At 38.5% G+C, this 14,302-nt stretch overlaps 1 protein-coding gene across 6 annotated transcripts in view; it reads left to right on the top strand.

Moving 5' to 3' along the window:
* Nucleotides 1–5,229: 5,229 nt before the first annotated feature.
* Nucleotides 5,230–14,302, top strand: part of ERC1 (ELKS/RAB6-interacting/CAST family member 1) — a 289,235-nt gene continuing 280,162 nt past the window's right edge. For all 6 annotated transcript variants that reach the window (XM_014937474.1, XM_014937475.1, XM_014937473.1 and 3 more), the window contains exon 1: nt 5,230–6,060. In XM_014937474.1, coding sequence (XP_014792960.1) covers nt 5,392–6,060 — 669 coding nt within the window. In that variant the 5' untranslated portion in view covers nt 5,230–5,391. The remainder of the gene's footprint in view (nt 6,061–14,302) is intronic.

Genomic DNA, 14,302 nt, shown 5'->3' with positions numbered 1-14,302 from the left:
GGATTTTTTATTTGGCTTGCAGATTGGATGCTTTTTGGAAGTTTTTGTTCTTTAGTGAATAGTGAACAAGAGAGTTTTGTTTCACAAGTGTAAACGTATGCAAGCTACCTTGAGGAAAAATGGTTTAGCACTGGCTTCAGCAATTTTGTTTTTTTCAACACTTGCATTTTATAATCTCTTCCTCTGTAATCTTAGGTAAGGGTTCCTGTATTAGCAGAAAGGACCAAACGTTTTTGAGACCTACAGGAGAGTTTGCAAAGGAAAAATGGTCGATACATTCCTGTCACAGTTGGACAGTGTTCCCTGTGGTTACCACCACCCTTTAAGGTTAAGAGATGGTTTATTTGTAACTAAATTTAGGGTCACGGTAGAGGAGGAAAAAGAAACAGTCCTGCATTTTGGCCTTGTGGAAGATAGGATAGGTTCACTGGAAGGAGGATCTGGAGCACTACAGGCCTGTCAGCCTGACCTCAGTGCCAGGGAAGGCTATGGAGCAGATCATCCTGAGTGCCATCATGCGGCACACACAGGACAATCAGGTGATCAGGCCCAGCCAGCATGGGCTCATGAAAGGCAGGTCCTGCTTGACTAACCTGATCTACTTCTATGACAAGATGACCTGCTCCAGTGAATGAGGGAAAGGCTCTGGATGTTGTTTACCTGGACTTTAGTAAAGCCTTTGACACTATTTCCCATAGCATTCTCCCGGTGAAACTGGCCTGCTCATGGCTTGGAAGGGCGTATGCTTCACTGGGTGAGAAACTGGCTGAATGGCTGGGCCCAAAAGATTGTGGTGAATGGTGTTAAATCTAGTTGGTGGCCTGTCACAAGTGTGTTCCACTCAGTATTGGGTTTGGTTCTCTTTAAAATCTTTATCAACCACATGGACAAGGGGATTGAGTGTACCCTCAGTAAGCTTGCAGACAAGACCAAGTTGGGCAGGAGGGTTGGTCTACTTGAAGGTAGGATGGCTCTACAAAGGGATCTGGACAGGCTGGATTGATGGACTGAGGCCAATGTTGTGAGGTTTACCAAGGTCAAGTGCCGGGTCACAACAAGCCCATACATCTATAGGATTGGAGAAGAGTGGCTGGAGAGCTGCCTGGTGGAAAAGGACCTGGGGGTATTGGTCAGTAGCTGGCTGAATAAGAGTAAGCAGTGTGCCCAGGTGGCCAAGAAGGCCATGAGCATCCTGGCCTGTATCAGGAATAGGGTGGCCAACAGGACCCCTGTGATTGTGGTCATCCCCCTGTACTCAGCACTGGTGAAGCCCCACCTCAAATACTATGGCCCCTCACTACAAGAAAGACATTGAGGTGTTGCTGTGTGTCCAAAAAAAGAGCAAAGGAGCTGGTGAAGGGTCTAGATAGAGAACAAGCCTTATGAGGAGTGGCTGAGGGAACTGGGGTTGTTTAGCCTGGAGAAGAAGAGGCTGAGGGGACATCTTATCGCTCTCTACAGCTACCTGAAAGGAGGTTGTAGTGATGTGGGCGTTGGTCTCTTCTCCCAAGCAATAGGATGAGAGTAAATGGCCTCAAGTTGCACCAGGGGAGGTTTAGATTAGATATTGGGAAATACTTATTCACCAAAAGAGTTGTCAAGGACTGGAATAGGCTGCCCAGCAAAGTGGTTGAGTCATCATCCCTGGAGGCATTTAAAAGATGCCCAGAAGGCATTTAAAAGATGCGTAGATGTGGTGCGTAGGGACATAGTTTAGTGGTGCATTTGGCAGTGTTAGTGTTCATGGTTTGACTCGATGATCTTAAGGGTCTTTTCCAACCTAAATGATTCTATAAGAGACTGTACTTCTGAGATTCATAGTAAAATGCTAGTGCAGGTCAGAATATTGAAAAACTTTAACTTTTCTGGTTATGCTGCTATCGAAAAGGAATATTCCATGGCATTTTCCTTGGAAGTAAACTAGTACTCTTTCCTGATTAATTGGTGTTACAAATGAGAAAAGGCATTTTTGTCACTTCCTTCACTTTGCTGTTTCCAGGATGAAGGATGTTTTTCCTAGTGTGAATTGTCCTAGTATCTACTGCTTATAGGGATTCCTAACAGCAACAAGGTGAAATGGCCAGTGATAAATGCTACTGGGAAAAAAAAGGGGAAAAAAAAAAAAGAGTTAAGATTTATCTTGAAACTGTTGTTTTTCCTTCTCTTGAACCATGACATATCTCTGTGCCAGTGAAAATACTGAAACTGGCTGCATGGGTGGTGGGGTGTATTTAGTTAATATTTGTAATATTCACAATTTTGAAGTCTAAAAATGGTGTAATAAAAGTTCTCATTTCAAGAGAAATACTGGAAGACTAGGTATGCTTGTTTCCAAAGATTTTTTCCTTTTCTTAATCTACTGCTTTTGTTTTGTTTTCTTTCCTTTTAAAAAGTGAGTGCAGTGTAACATGTGGTGGTGATGGCAGCGATGTCAGAGTTCTCCCTGAGTTTCATGTGTGTCCACTCAGGGAATCCTTTCTGTAACCCTAATTGATGGCTGATTCCAGAAGCTGGCTTTCATAGCTTGAATTACTTGATTTTTCTAGAGTAACAGAGAAGATGGTGCCTACCTGTGAAACAAAGCGTCGAGCTGAATTAGCATAGGACTGGTGTTTCCACTTCAGGTGAATGAGAGCTAACCTGTCTGCCCAGTATATCAGAAGATGGCTACTCCATGGCACCTGCTGTGGCACCAGCTCCTGTCAGCTGCCTGGGAAGCTGCTTTTCTGTCAAGGACATCAGTCACTTTCATTCTTTGAAAAGCTAGTAATAGTTGAACAAAGTGTTAGCTAAAGCAAGGAGAAAGCAGTTCTCCGAGTTGAAATTACACTTTTCCATTCTAGGGGTGATTAACCTGTTAGAAATGATCTAAAATCTTTTGTGCTCTTGGATGTTGTTAAGTGCTTTACTAGGTGATACTTTGGACTCCCAACAGTAAAGTACTTCTAGCGACATTTAAACTTAATGGTTTTTGGGGAAACTGCTTTAACTAATATGCACTGAATAAAACATATCTCATCTTTCGGTTCAAGTTAAAGTAATTTAAAGCTGTTAAGTGAGTGAGTGTTCCCACTGATTTACTGTGGTAAGTTTCTAGCAAATGAGTTAGGTGCTGTGATTTGCATTTGGTGCTAGATTAGTTGAACCCACTTTATGTAGTGTCTATAAAATCATATCTGACTTATTATGAGTGCTCAACTGATGTCACAGCAGCATTTTTAGCATTTTGATATCTCAAACAGTGAGATTAGTCTGAAATAACTTTTCTATTTGGAAGAAGTGTTTTTCTTGCAGATCTGGGGCACAGTGTCTTGCTTATTGAAGCAACTCCAGTGAAACACTGTAGGCTTTGTTACACAGTTTATATTTCTGTGCTGCTTTGCATGAGGATATGTAGCTGAAATAGAAGAAATCTGTAACTTGTATTTAAAAAAAATAGATCTGTAGGTGGTGGTAGCTAACTTCAATTATTAATACCGCTGGCTGTCTTTCCTTGTCCTATTTTCTTTTACATATGTGTTTAAAATATTCCATAGCAATATTGTTGCTAGCTTTGGTTGTCATTTAAAGAAAAAAGAGGTGACAGAGTGAGCACTTAAACTTCTTGAGGGTTGCTCACAATACAGTATCAGCTTTCATAAGGTTTGTAAAATTGTTAAAAAAAAAAAGGATACATTCTATTATATCCTCTATGAAATAGTGTGAAAATGAAAAAAATCCTGGCATACCCTGATCTTGTTTGCCATTTAAAATTTAGGATTAAACTGATAATTTTAAAACTATTTCTTGTATCTTTTCCTATACTAACTTGTTTCTGAAAGGAAAAATGATATATCTTTTCTTCACCAGGCTTTTACATTTTTTTTTCTCTCTACACTTTGCCAGTATTTTTTTCAATATTATTTTTTGGTTTCTTTTCCTCCACCTACTTTTGATATTTCTACAATTTCTTTTGTAAGTGTATTCCTCTTTAGGCCTAATCTTTAATCTGCTTGCTCAGAGTTATTCTCTCACAAACATGTAATAGTGTTTGGAAAAATTAATTCCTAGTATCTGGCAAGCCAAACTTCTGAGCAGAAGGTGAGGCTAGATGAAAGGTGGTATGAAAGGAAAGGTGTTGGGATATATAAGATGTTGCTGCTCTTTGGATACTATCTGGTATTCTTTCATCTAATGGGGAGAGGTGAGACCAGGAATGTTTCCGTGTTCAAGTTTTGATTTCAGTTGAGCCAAATTTTTAAATAACTTGAAATACTTTACACTGGAAAAAAAAAACAGGGAGAAAACAGTAAGAACTGTATAGTGGGAATAGTTCTAAAGTGTAGTAGTGCAGTCACAAGAGTAGATTTCAACCCTGTTGTTTGCTCCTCTACTAGATCTTCACTACCAACAGTGGTCACAGCTGTGTCCCTGTACTAAAGAGTTACCTGATAGCACTTGTAGAACAGCATAATGTTACAGTGCAAAACCAAGGAGTTTTATTGCATATGTTACCAGAGTCCATGTTTAAAGAAAAAGTAAAGAGGAGTAGGAACTGCAATATGACGACATCAAACACTGTGTTTTAAGAGGTCCCTGCTGTTGGAAGTATATTATTTAATGGAATTAATCTGAGCTGGTTAATAAAAAGTATATTTTGATTGAAATCTTTGTTTAACCTGAACAAAGATTTAAGTCACGTTTAGGTCTTATTCCCAGTTTGAGAGAAAATAAGAGACTTGAACCACTTTTCAGTGCAGGTGTAATTATCTTGTTCCTCTTTACCTCATTGGTCCCATTGCTGTGTGATTGCTATTCTTTCAGGCTTAAAAAAAAAAAAAGCACTACTGAATGGGCTTTAAATTTTGATCATCTCTCTTACTTAGAAAGGTAACAGGCAAGGAAGGAGGGCCAGTTAGAAATAGGAAAAAAGGTTAGGTGACTTTTGCAGAGTTCACCAACAAGATCGTGGCTTGAAAATTGATGGTGTTTTGTTCCTCTCTCTCTTTACTGTGATAATATAACAACAGAGAAGTAAGAGTAGAAGTTCCTTTTTGAGTTTAAATACTAGGGTTTAAGTAAAAGATTGCTTTTTGTTGAGTGGGAATTGAAAATATGCTGGTGAAGTGTAAAGGTGGTAGAATACACCTTATTCTAATGTGTGACAAAATATTTGGTGATAAACTAGGTATTTAATATGTTATTTTTATTGATACAGATTTTAATATGTTATTCTTACTAATACAGGTATGGTCCTGAACATCGTGAGCACGTGACTTCAGAGATGGATAACTGGATCTGTTATAAGTTGTGATTGGCCTTAAGCTGACTTACAACTGTTGAAGAACTTAACAGGATTTCTCTCATTCCTGATTCATGCCTATCTAATTGCCTCACACCACCAGCTTCATCATGTATGGAAGTGCTCGGTCAGTTGGTAAGGTTGAGCCAAGCAACCAGAGTCCAGGGCGTTCACCAAGGCTGCCACGGTCACCACGCTTGGGCCATCGTCGAACCAACAGCACAGGAGGCAGTTCTGGGAGTAGTACTGGGGGTGGCAGTGGGAAAACCCTTTCTATGGAAAATATTCAGTCCTTAAATGCTGCCTATGCTACGTCCGGCCCTATGTATCTAAGTGACCATGAGAACGTGGGCGCAGACACCCCAAAAAGCACCATGACATTGGGCCGATCTGGGGGGCGGCTGCCTTACGGTGTTAGGATGACTGCAATGGGCAGCAGCCCTAACATTGCCAGTAGTGGAGTTGCCAGCGATACCATTGCATTTGGAGAGCACCATCTCCCCCCAGTGAGTATGGCATCCACTGTGCCTCACTCACTGCGCCAGGCCAGGGATAACACAATCATGGATCTGCAGACACAACTCAAAGAAGTATTAAGGGAAAACGATCTGCTTCGCAAGGACGTGGAAGTGAAAGAAAGCAAGCTGAGTTCTTCCATGAACAGTATCAAGACCTTCTGGAGTCCTGAGCTAAAAAAGGAGAGAGCTCTGAGGAAAGATGAAGCTTCAAAAATCACCATTTGGAAGGAACAATATAGAGTTTTGCAAGAAGAAAACCAGGTTTGTCATCTGTTGTCACTGTTGTGTTAGTGCAGTAGGATGATTAAATGAATTTAATAAACTTGCATGTCACAAATAAGCAGTTTAATTATATTGGTGTTTTTACCGGGTAATTGGTATGAATAAGATGCATTTTCAACTTGCAAGCCCCTTTTTAAATGTTTCTTGCCAGACTTGCAGGCCATGTCTTCGGTGCTCGTTTCTCCTTGTGTGTCATGTGGTTTTTTTCCCTAGGACTGATGCTAACCACTCAGTTGCTTTTCGGAAGTATTTGATCCTGTTCATAATTAATATATCTGTAGTGCTTACCTCCTGAAGCGTTCACTGAGATGCAGAATGTACTAACCGCTGACCCCAAATACAACGGGACTGTTGCTGAATGTTGACAGATTGCCAGTAAAACAAAGTTCACATTACACTGGTCTTACATTAGAGCTCCAGTTAAAACCTACATACCTGCTGTTTTCACAAATAGATATAAATTGTGTTCTTGGCTACATTTAAGTAACACTGTTTAATACCTGCTCATTTCTTCTTTTGTCATAATCTGTGTATATCTTGTTATACAACTATCATAAAGCACCCTACAAGTTTTTTTTTGTAGTAGTCTGGCTGGTTAGAGAATAGGCAGAAGAACAGAGAATCTTGGGCGTCGAGTTCTTTTGTCTTGTCCCTCTTAAAAGCATCTCTAAATTAGAATAAAACTGAGAGACTGATTAAAATTGAGGTCTCTTTGTAGTCAGCTCTACTTATTAGAAGCTTTTAAAAATTTTTCCCACCTAGACCTTTTTGCTAGCTTAATACTGAAGTAACTAGTTGTCTTTGAGATGGTATCCTCCCATTTAGGTGTTTTTGGCCAAATGTGAGTTAGGCACCTCTCTGGACTCTCTGGTAGAAACCTCACTACTCATATGGAAAACAGGCCCAGCATCCAACTCCAAAAGTTTCCTGAAATATAAATCAGCTTTCACCGTGACAAAATTACTTTCCCTATTGAGTTTTTTAAATATCCAAGAAAGTGTAATGAAATAGTTTCCATAATTCAAGCGTGGTCGTGTTCTCTTGCTATTTTAGGCAGTGTTTTTTTTAAGATTTGCTTTAGAAGGTGAAGGGGAGAGGAAAACTGCTGGAAGAAAAAAAAAAATAGTGCTGGTAGTACTTGACATGTTATACTCTACTTGCAGGTGGCCTTTCTGAAATAGTAGGTTCCTTTTGGTTAGTGATAATCTGCGATGCTGAAACTGTCTGCAATTTTCTTTTTACTTTTTAAATAACTGAATTGAAGAAAGTAAGTCGCTTTTCCTGAGTTAATATGAAATAATTTAGTGAACTTGTCATGTAGTTTCATAGCTGTGTTCTTACTGAATGGTAAGTATTGCAACGTGTGATTTGTTAATGTGTGCACCATTTTGTATTAATTTTCATATGTCTTCTTGGAGTGAAGAAAACCTGAAGGTAAATCGTTCTTGTTACAAAAGTAGGACTTCCTTAAAAGGAGTAATGCAGTGAAAATTTTAGTTTTAGTGTTACAGTACCAATATAATGAATACATGGAATACCATTCATTCAACTTTTTGATGCTCTTTGTATTTCAACTGCAGGTGAGCACTTCAATTCTCAAATTCTTTTCATTTTTAAGTTCTGTTTTCATACTGAAGAGAGTATCTTGGAATATAATAACATTTTTTTCTGAAATCAGTTTTGACATTTGAGGATGCTGTGGAAATTTGCAAGAAAAATGCAATGAATGTATAGTTTAGAATGGATTAAGCAGTTACAATATCTGTATAGATTGGAGAACAGCGATTCTGAGGTTTTTTTCCTTGTCTTTCCTTTATTCCCTAATTAAACATTTACAGATATTTCCAGGCTGCTGTTCTCTAGGCAATCACTATAATTACTACCACACTGGTAGAATTGTATAACTTTGGTCCAAAAAAAGAAGGGTGCTATTTAAAAGTAAAAGGGTATTATTGCAATGAGCTGTAAAAACTAAGAATGCTAATTAATAGATTATAGTTAGCTAACAGTGTGTCCTAATTAAAGTCTGAATTCATTATGTCTTCTATAGCCTTTTGGAGTTGGTCACTTCAGCCCTTTATAAGGAAGATCAATTTAATAGGATTTACTGTAATTAAACAGACTTCTGTGTTTAGACAGTGAACAAGGGATTTCTCTGATCTGTTGGGGGACCAGAAAAATCTCGTCAGTACCCCTCCAGCCTCCCTATAAAATGAGTTCCAGTATAATTGTAGGAACTGGTCTCTTAGACTCAATACGAGTATTTCAGCACGTCGCTTTATTTAAAGAGCTCTTGCATGGGCAGGACTTGTGCTCTGTGTTAAGTTGAGCTGAGACCAAATGCATTGTTAAAAATTGACTCAACTCGTGGAGCCAAGGTGCTTGCTCACTCATGCCATTATCTGATAGTCATTTTAATCTCTTTCCTGTGGTCTTGGCTCTTTATTCTTCTACGCACACCTGATTGTCCCTGATTGTAATTTTTTTTTTTTTTTATTGCTGTTCTTGTCACCTTGACTTGAATGATTAAATTGCCTCTTGGTTTTGGAAGTTAAAAATACGTGAAAATGTGAGCTCTGGCTGATTGCTACCTCAGCCTCCTGTGAAAAATGCACTGGTGTCTGTGTTTTTCCCCCTTTCGTTGGGAACACGTGCAAATACATCACTATTATTGATGTATTGCTTACTGATTTCCAAGAAATTTTCTGGATTCAATACAGATCAGAGAATGAATAGGGAGATTAAAGAGCATGCTACCTGTCCTCAGGCATTCACATCTCTTTTTGTTTGATTTCATCTTAGGGCAATAGGTAGCAGGGATATGTCATGTGCATTTACCTACATAGCTCTCACTTGGATTGAGAGTGCTTTAGTCTTGCTCAGTTGTGGTGTTTTCACCAGTTGTGCAGCACAGCTGTGTTCATCAGCTACTCTGAACAAATACTGTAGCTGTGGAGCGTACCATATGCTGAATTTATTTTCATCCTTTGTTACTAATCTTGAAGAGCTAGAAAATTCTTTCTTTTCATAAACGGGGAATGTCATTGTCATGTCATTTTGAAGAGCTCAAAACTAAACATGGAAAATGTTCCTGTAGTTAACGTAAGTTCTTGGAAAAATACAATAGTTTGCAGTGTGTTGTGGATTAGTTAACCGGTTGTACTTTGCAAGAAGCCAAAAGGAGAGTGCAAATGATTTCTCTAAGTTTAACAAATGCATGCGTATCCAAGGAGGAACTGATGGAGCCAATAAACAGGAGCTTGTTTTTGGCATGGTATCCCTCTCCTTAGCATGCTTTACTAAGAACTGTATTTTTCTGAGTTGAAAAATAATTTTTTTTTAGTGTGTGTCTTATAAAGTTCCCTGTAAAGCTCTTCATCAGAAGCCAGAAGAGGGAAGACAATGATTTATTATTTTTGTTTGCACTTCAATAGAAATAATTTCCCTAAAAACTGGACCATGGTGGACTAGGTGGAATTCAAGAACAAAGGAACTCCTCTCAGTTGAAACTTGCTTTTAACAAGGTGATTGTCCCTTAAAATAAGTAGTGCAATGCAAATTCGATGTCTAACGCCCTACATTGAAATTTCCCACATTTGACTGATCTGCGTTTAAGACCTGATTTATGGTTCAGCAGAAATAATGTGCTACTGCTGAAAACATCTTTTTACTTTGATGTATTTTTGTGGTCTTTTTGTGGTTAGAGGCCTTGGATGTCTGAGAGAGAGTTTAACCAAGAAAATATTCTGAAAGGAATTTCACCTTGCTTGGGGTAATCACTTGAAGAACATTCTCTTTTATTGTGATGGAGAAGTGTGATGGGTGTACTCCAGCATTTCATCAGCATTCTTCTCCAGACTCAGAAGTACATTTCATTTCGTAGTAGTGTGGAGTGAGCATCTCACTTTTAAAAATATAGTTGTCTGTGTGATGGCTTCTTAAATGCATTGGGTGCTGCAGCTGTGAGACTGGCTGAGCTTCTAACGAGTACATTCTTCCCCTGAAAATCAGATTAACTCACTTCTTCATTGATTTAATTTTGGTTCGGGTTTTTTTTTTTTTTTTTAATTCTATTAAAAAAAGATATGATTTGCCTTAGAACTGTGTCATTCTAATACTAGTACCATTCCTTAGTTGGTTATTTGTTGATGCAAAGATAAACTTTCTCCCACTATGGATGGTTAATTGTGCAATATGTGGTTCCATAGTCATTGCCTAAAGGCATTATCTGTATCCCACAGCATTGCACTTAAATAATTCTTTCAATAGCAGATGTCTGTCGGCTCTCTAGAATGCTGCCAGCTTTAAGGTTTCCTCTGTCTTTCCCCAGTTGCAGCATGAAATCCTAACTTAATTCTCTTTTATAATAACTCAAAACTATCTCCTCAAGAGTGCTTGGTATCTGAGACAGTTACCAAGTTGGAACACTTTGTAGTGACTTCAAAAGTTGTCATGTAATTGACCAAGAGATGGGCCTTCTGTGCTCTGGTGTAGTTTTTTTTTGTGGTTCTGTAAGAAAATAAAGTTAGACTTTTTGTGCTTATCTAGGTTCCCCAGTGCTCCTTTTCTCCCATGTTTCCTATTGAGGTAGAATCTAATACCTTAGAGTTGCTTTGAACTGTAGCAGAGCCTGAAATGGCTGGTCTCTACTTGATCCATTAAACATACAAGGGGAATACTACCAACTTAAAAGCAACTTGTAATAAAACATGTGACGTCAGCAGTACTGTTGAAATTAGTAGTTTAACTGTGCTTTTTGCTATTAAGCTGGAGGAGGAATTACTTTAAATTCTGCAGAACTTTAAATAGCAGACTCTTTCTGCTATGATTCTATGTCCACTATGGATTGAGTCTGTTCAGACCTTACATTCCTAACTAGGGTTGCGGTGTAATATTTCACCATTCAGTATGTATATTCGTGAACATTTTTGGCTGTGATACTGTATTTCTCTAGAAGCTATTATCTCTGTTTGCATTATTATAATTCTGGAGTTTGAGTTACTAACTTTTTCCCTTACGTGTTCTTACTTTCTAAAGTATGAACTGGGTAGTTTGAAACTGTGTAAAGGTCTGGTTTGGAACAGGCTTCCTTTTAGACCCTTGTGAACAGGTGAACAATGATAGATGATGGCAATAGCATGGAGGTACTCCTACGTTATTCATTTTAGCAGCAGTCTTGTACTGATACTATAGCTTACTAATACCAAATCCAGTATTCTTACATGACTTTCTTATTCTTGGACTAAACACCAAAAACTTCAGTGCTGATTGGGAGAAACTGGAGCATACCAATATACCTTATACTTTGCAACTGCAGAGTCAATATTTATATTTAAACCATAAAGAAAAGAAAGAATCCAGGGAGGGATTCATTATCAACATATAGATCGGTGTTTGAGGAGATCTCATGATAATTTGAGTATTTTTCAGTTGACCTCCACTGGGAGACTTTCATGTTTTTAACCCCCCCCCCTCCAAAACGCACACTAAGTCCACCTGCCAAAAAACCCAACCAAAACAAACAAACAAAAAACAACCCCCAAACCCCCAAAGCATTAAACAGTCATCGCATTACATGTGTAGTCATTGAAATAAGCATGATCAGATGCCAAAATGCCAGTATAGAACACTATTAAGAGTGCTTCTAGTGATCATTGCATTAGAAGTCGGAGGAGTTAAACTTATGTATAACAGTTACAGGAATAAATACCATGTGACTGGCTTCTTCAGTTTAATTTTAGCAACGTCATTTGTAAACTGGAATGCTAAGTAATGTACTATCATCAGTAAACCTAGGATTTTGATGGCTGTTGCATTTAAAGTGTTTATTCATCTATACACATGCTTTTAATTTTTTTATTATTTATGAACTACTGCTTTTTCCTATGGTTATTTAAATGACTCAACTGTGTATGCAGTGGGCTGCTTTTGCTTTTCCCCGGGTATGGGCTACTGGTTCAAGATCCTCTTGAAACAGGCAGAAGAATGATTTAGTCCTTGCTGCTCTGTGCTGCCTGCAGTTCATGTATGGATTGCTTTTAAAATCTAATGACTGTAGTCACTGTTTTGGTAAATAAATACTATAAGCGAACAAAGGTGAGCAATTGTTTGGAGGCAGTTAGATTTTTCCAGAATTTGACTCCGCAACATCAAGAGGACTTCAAAAGCAGTATGTAGTTGCCTAATGATCTTGGGCAACTCATTGCAAGCACACAAAATAAGACCAGGTCATAGGAATGATGGCTTTTCTAATCTTATGCTTAACACTATGAAAATACACTTTTAATTGAGGGAGCTAGGAGGGCATGGAGGTCAGCTGTCCAAAAAAAAATCTTTTTCAGTGCTCTGCAAATACAGGAGAGAAGTGGAGAATAAATTCTAGTTTTTTAAAAGATGCTTTGTGTAATGCCTGTTGCTGTATGATGTCTGCATTGTTATCAGGTTCTATAGTGTGTTGCTGTGCATTTCTGTTCCTACAGTGGTACCCCTTCCTGCTTCTTCCCTTGTTTTGCTCCCCCTTCACATCCCTGCTCCAGTGGGCTGTGGAGAGAAACAGGGAGACAGCCCAGTTTTGGGAAAAACAGCAAGTAATAAATGGTAGTCCAAAATTAATTAAGCCTCACTAGTGTCTGTATCAAAGCTAAGTATGGCTGCATTTTTTCCTGGCCAATACATACCACGTCATGGTCGTGGTCTTTTGAAGAGCACTATCAAGGAGTACGTACTTCACCAGATATTCTTTTGCCATCTAAATGTTTCACAGATGCAGGCCTTCTACATGAGAAAGTATGCTTGACATTAAGTTGATGGATTTTTTTTGATCCGTCATGTCAGATGATCAAGTACCAGCTACCTTGCGTTACTGAATTTTGAGAACAGATGGTCTTCTAATTATACGTTGATGTGGATTCCAAAGAATAAAGGGCCATGTATTTCTTCTGATACTTTTTGTCACTTGTTTCCGAGATTAAAACAGATCAGCGCATGAACTACCCCCATTCAGAGATGAAAGTCTTTTTTTCTTCAGGTACTTTGTACAGGATCTGGTTCTTCCATAGTAGTTGATTACTCCTGGCATTAAAAAAAAATAATTAAAAAAAAATAATGCAAATCCTACCTTTTTTTAACACACCATGTAACGGTGTAACATGGGTTACCTTTTTCCCTTACTAGAGTCATGAAATTGTCTGAGTAACAGTCTGGTTTTTAATGGAATCATGTCTTGGATGACAAATACTTCTTTTTGACTGAGGGGGGAGAAAAGCTTTCTGAACATACATTTGTGTTGTAGCATCTTGTCTTTGAGGACCTGTAAGTGCAAGAAACCTCATTTCAGGGTTAACCTACTTGTAGACTTGAATTAATTTGGACTAGGAAGAAGTCCTGACGCTGAAGACAGTGGTGTATCCTATAGTAGACCACCTGTCTTCCTGTGAGAAAACAAAGTTGGGGTTTTTTGTTTGTTTGGTTTGGTTTTGTTAGTATTGGCATAATTGATTAGACTTCCCACATTATAAGTGAATATCAGTTCTCAAATGAACAGAAACTAACCGCGAAGCAACAAAAGTAACTTGAGATAACTGGAGCATTTCTCATTAGAGAGTGAGGATACCCAGGCAGCCTATTCCAGCATCTGATCTCACAGCTGCAAACCTCCATGAGGCTGATTCTTATGGCTACATCTCTTTTGAGAGATGGAAACATTTAATACTAAACATTTGATTTGCTAAAGGATTCAGCACATCATACCAAATCTCTTAAGCTCTTACTAGAAATGTTATAAATGTCAAAAGCCACACGGCTAAGAATCACTGACTCGCTTAGAAAATAACACTTTCCTGTAGAAGATATTAATCCTCTGTAGTCAATTCATGCCTTGAGTCTGATCTGAAGCAGCAGTAAATTAGATTGGCAAGAAAGACAGAGTCTTTAAGAGCGGTCATACTTCTATAGCCTAGGCTAGATTCTTTCAGTGGAGCTAGATATGATTGAAGGTTTCCATATTGTGTCTGTGCTAAATGCTTTCTTGCCAGCGTGCTACAAAAATGAAATTATTTTTTCGGCTTTTCAGGAGCTGGAAGGTGCCTCTCATGCACAGATGGAAAGCAACTGTGCAGTTTTGCTCTTCCGTATAAGAAAAAGGTGGTTTTATTTGCGTTGTAGACTAAAAAAAGAGTGAAGGAGTGTGTAGGGTAAGATTTTTTTAGGTTAGTTTTTAGGT

Source organism: Calidris pugnax, unplaced genomic scaffold (genome assembly GCF_001431845.1).
Source record: "Calidris pugnax isolate Ruff unplaced genomic scaffold, ASM143184v1 scaffold1, whole genome shotgun sequence".
NCBI lineage: Eukaryota > Metazoa > Chordata > Aves > Charadriiformes > Scolopacidae > Calidris > Calidris pugnax.
The sequence above is the reverse complement of the archived record's forward strand: the minus strand, read 5'-3'. Positions and strand labels throughout refer to the sequence as shown.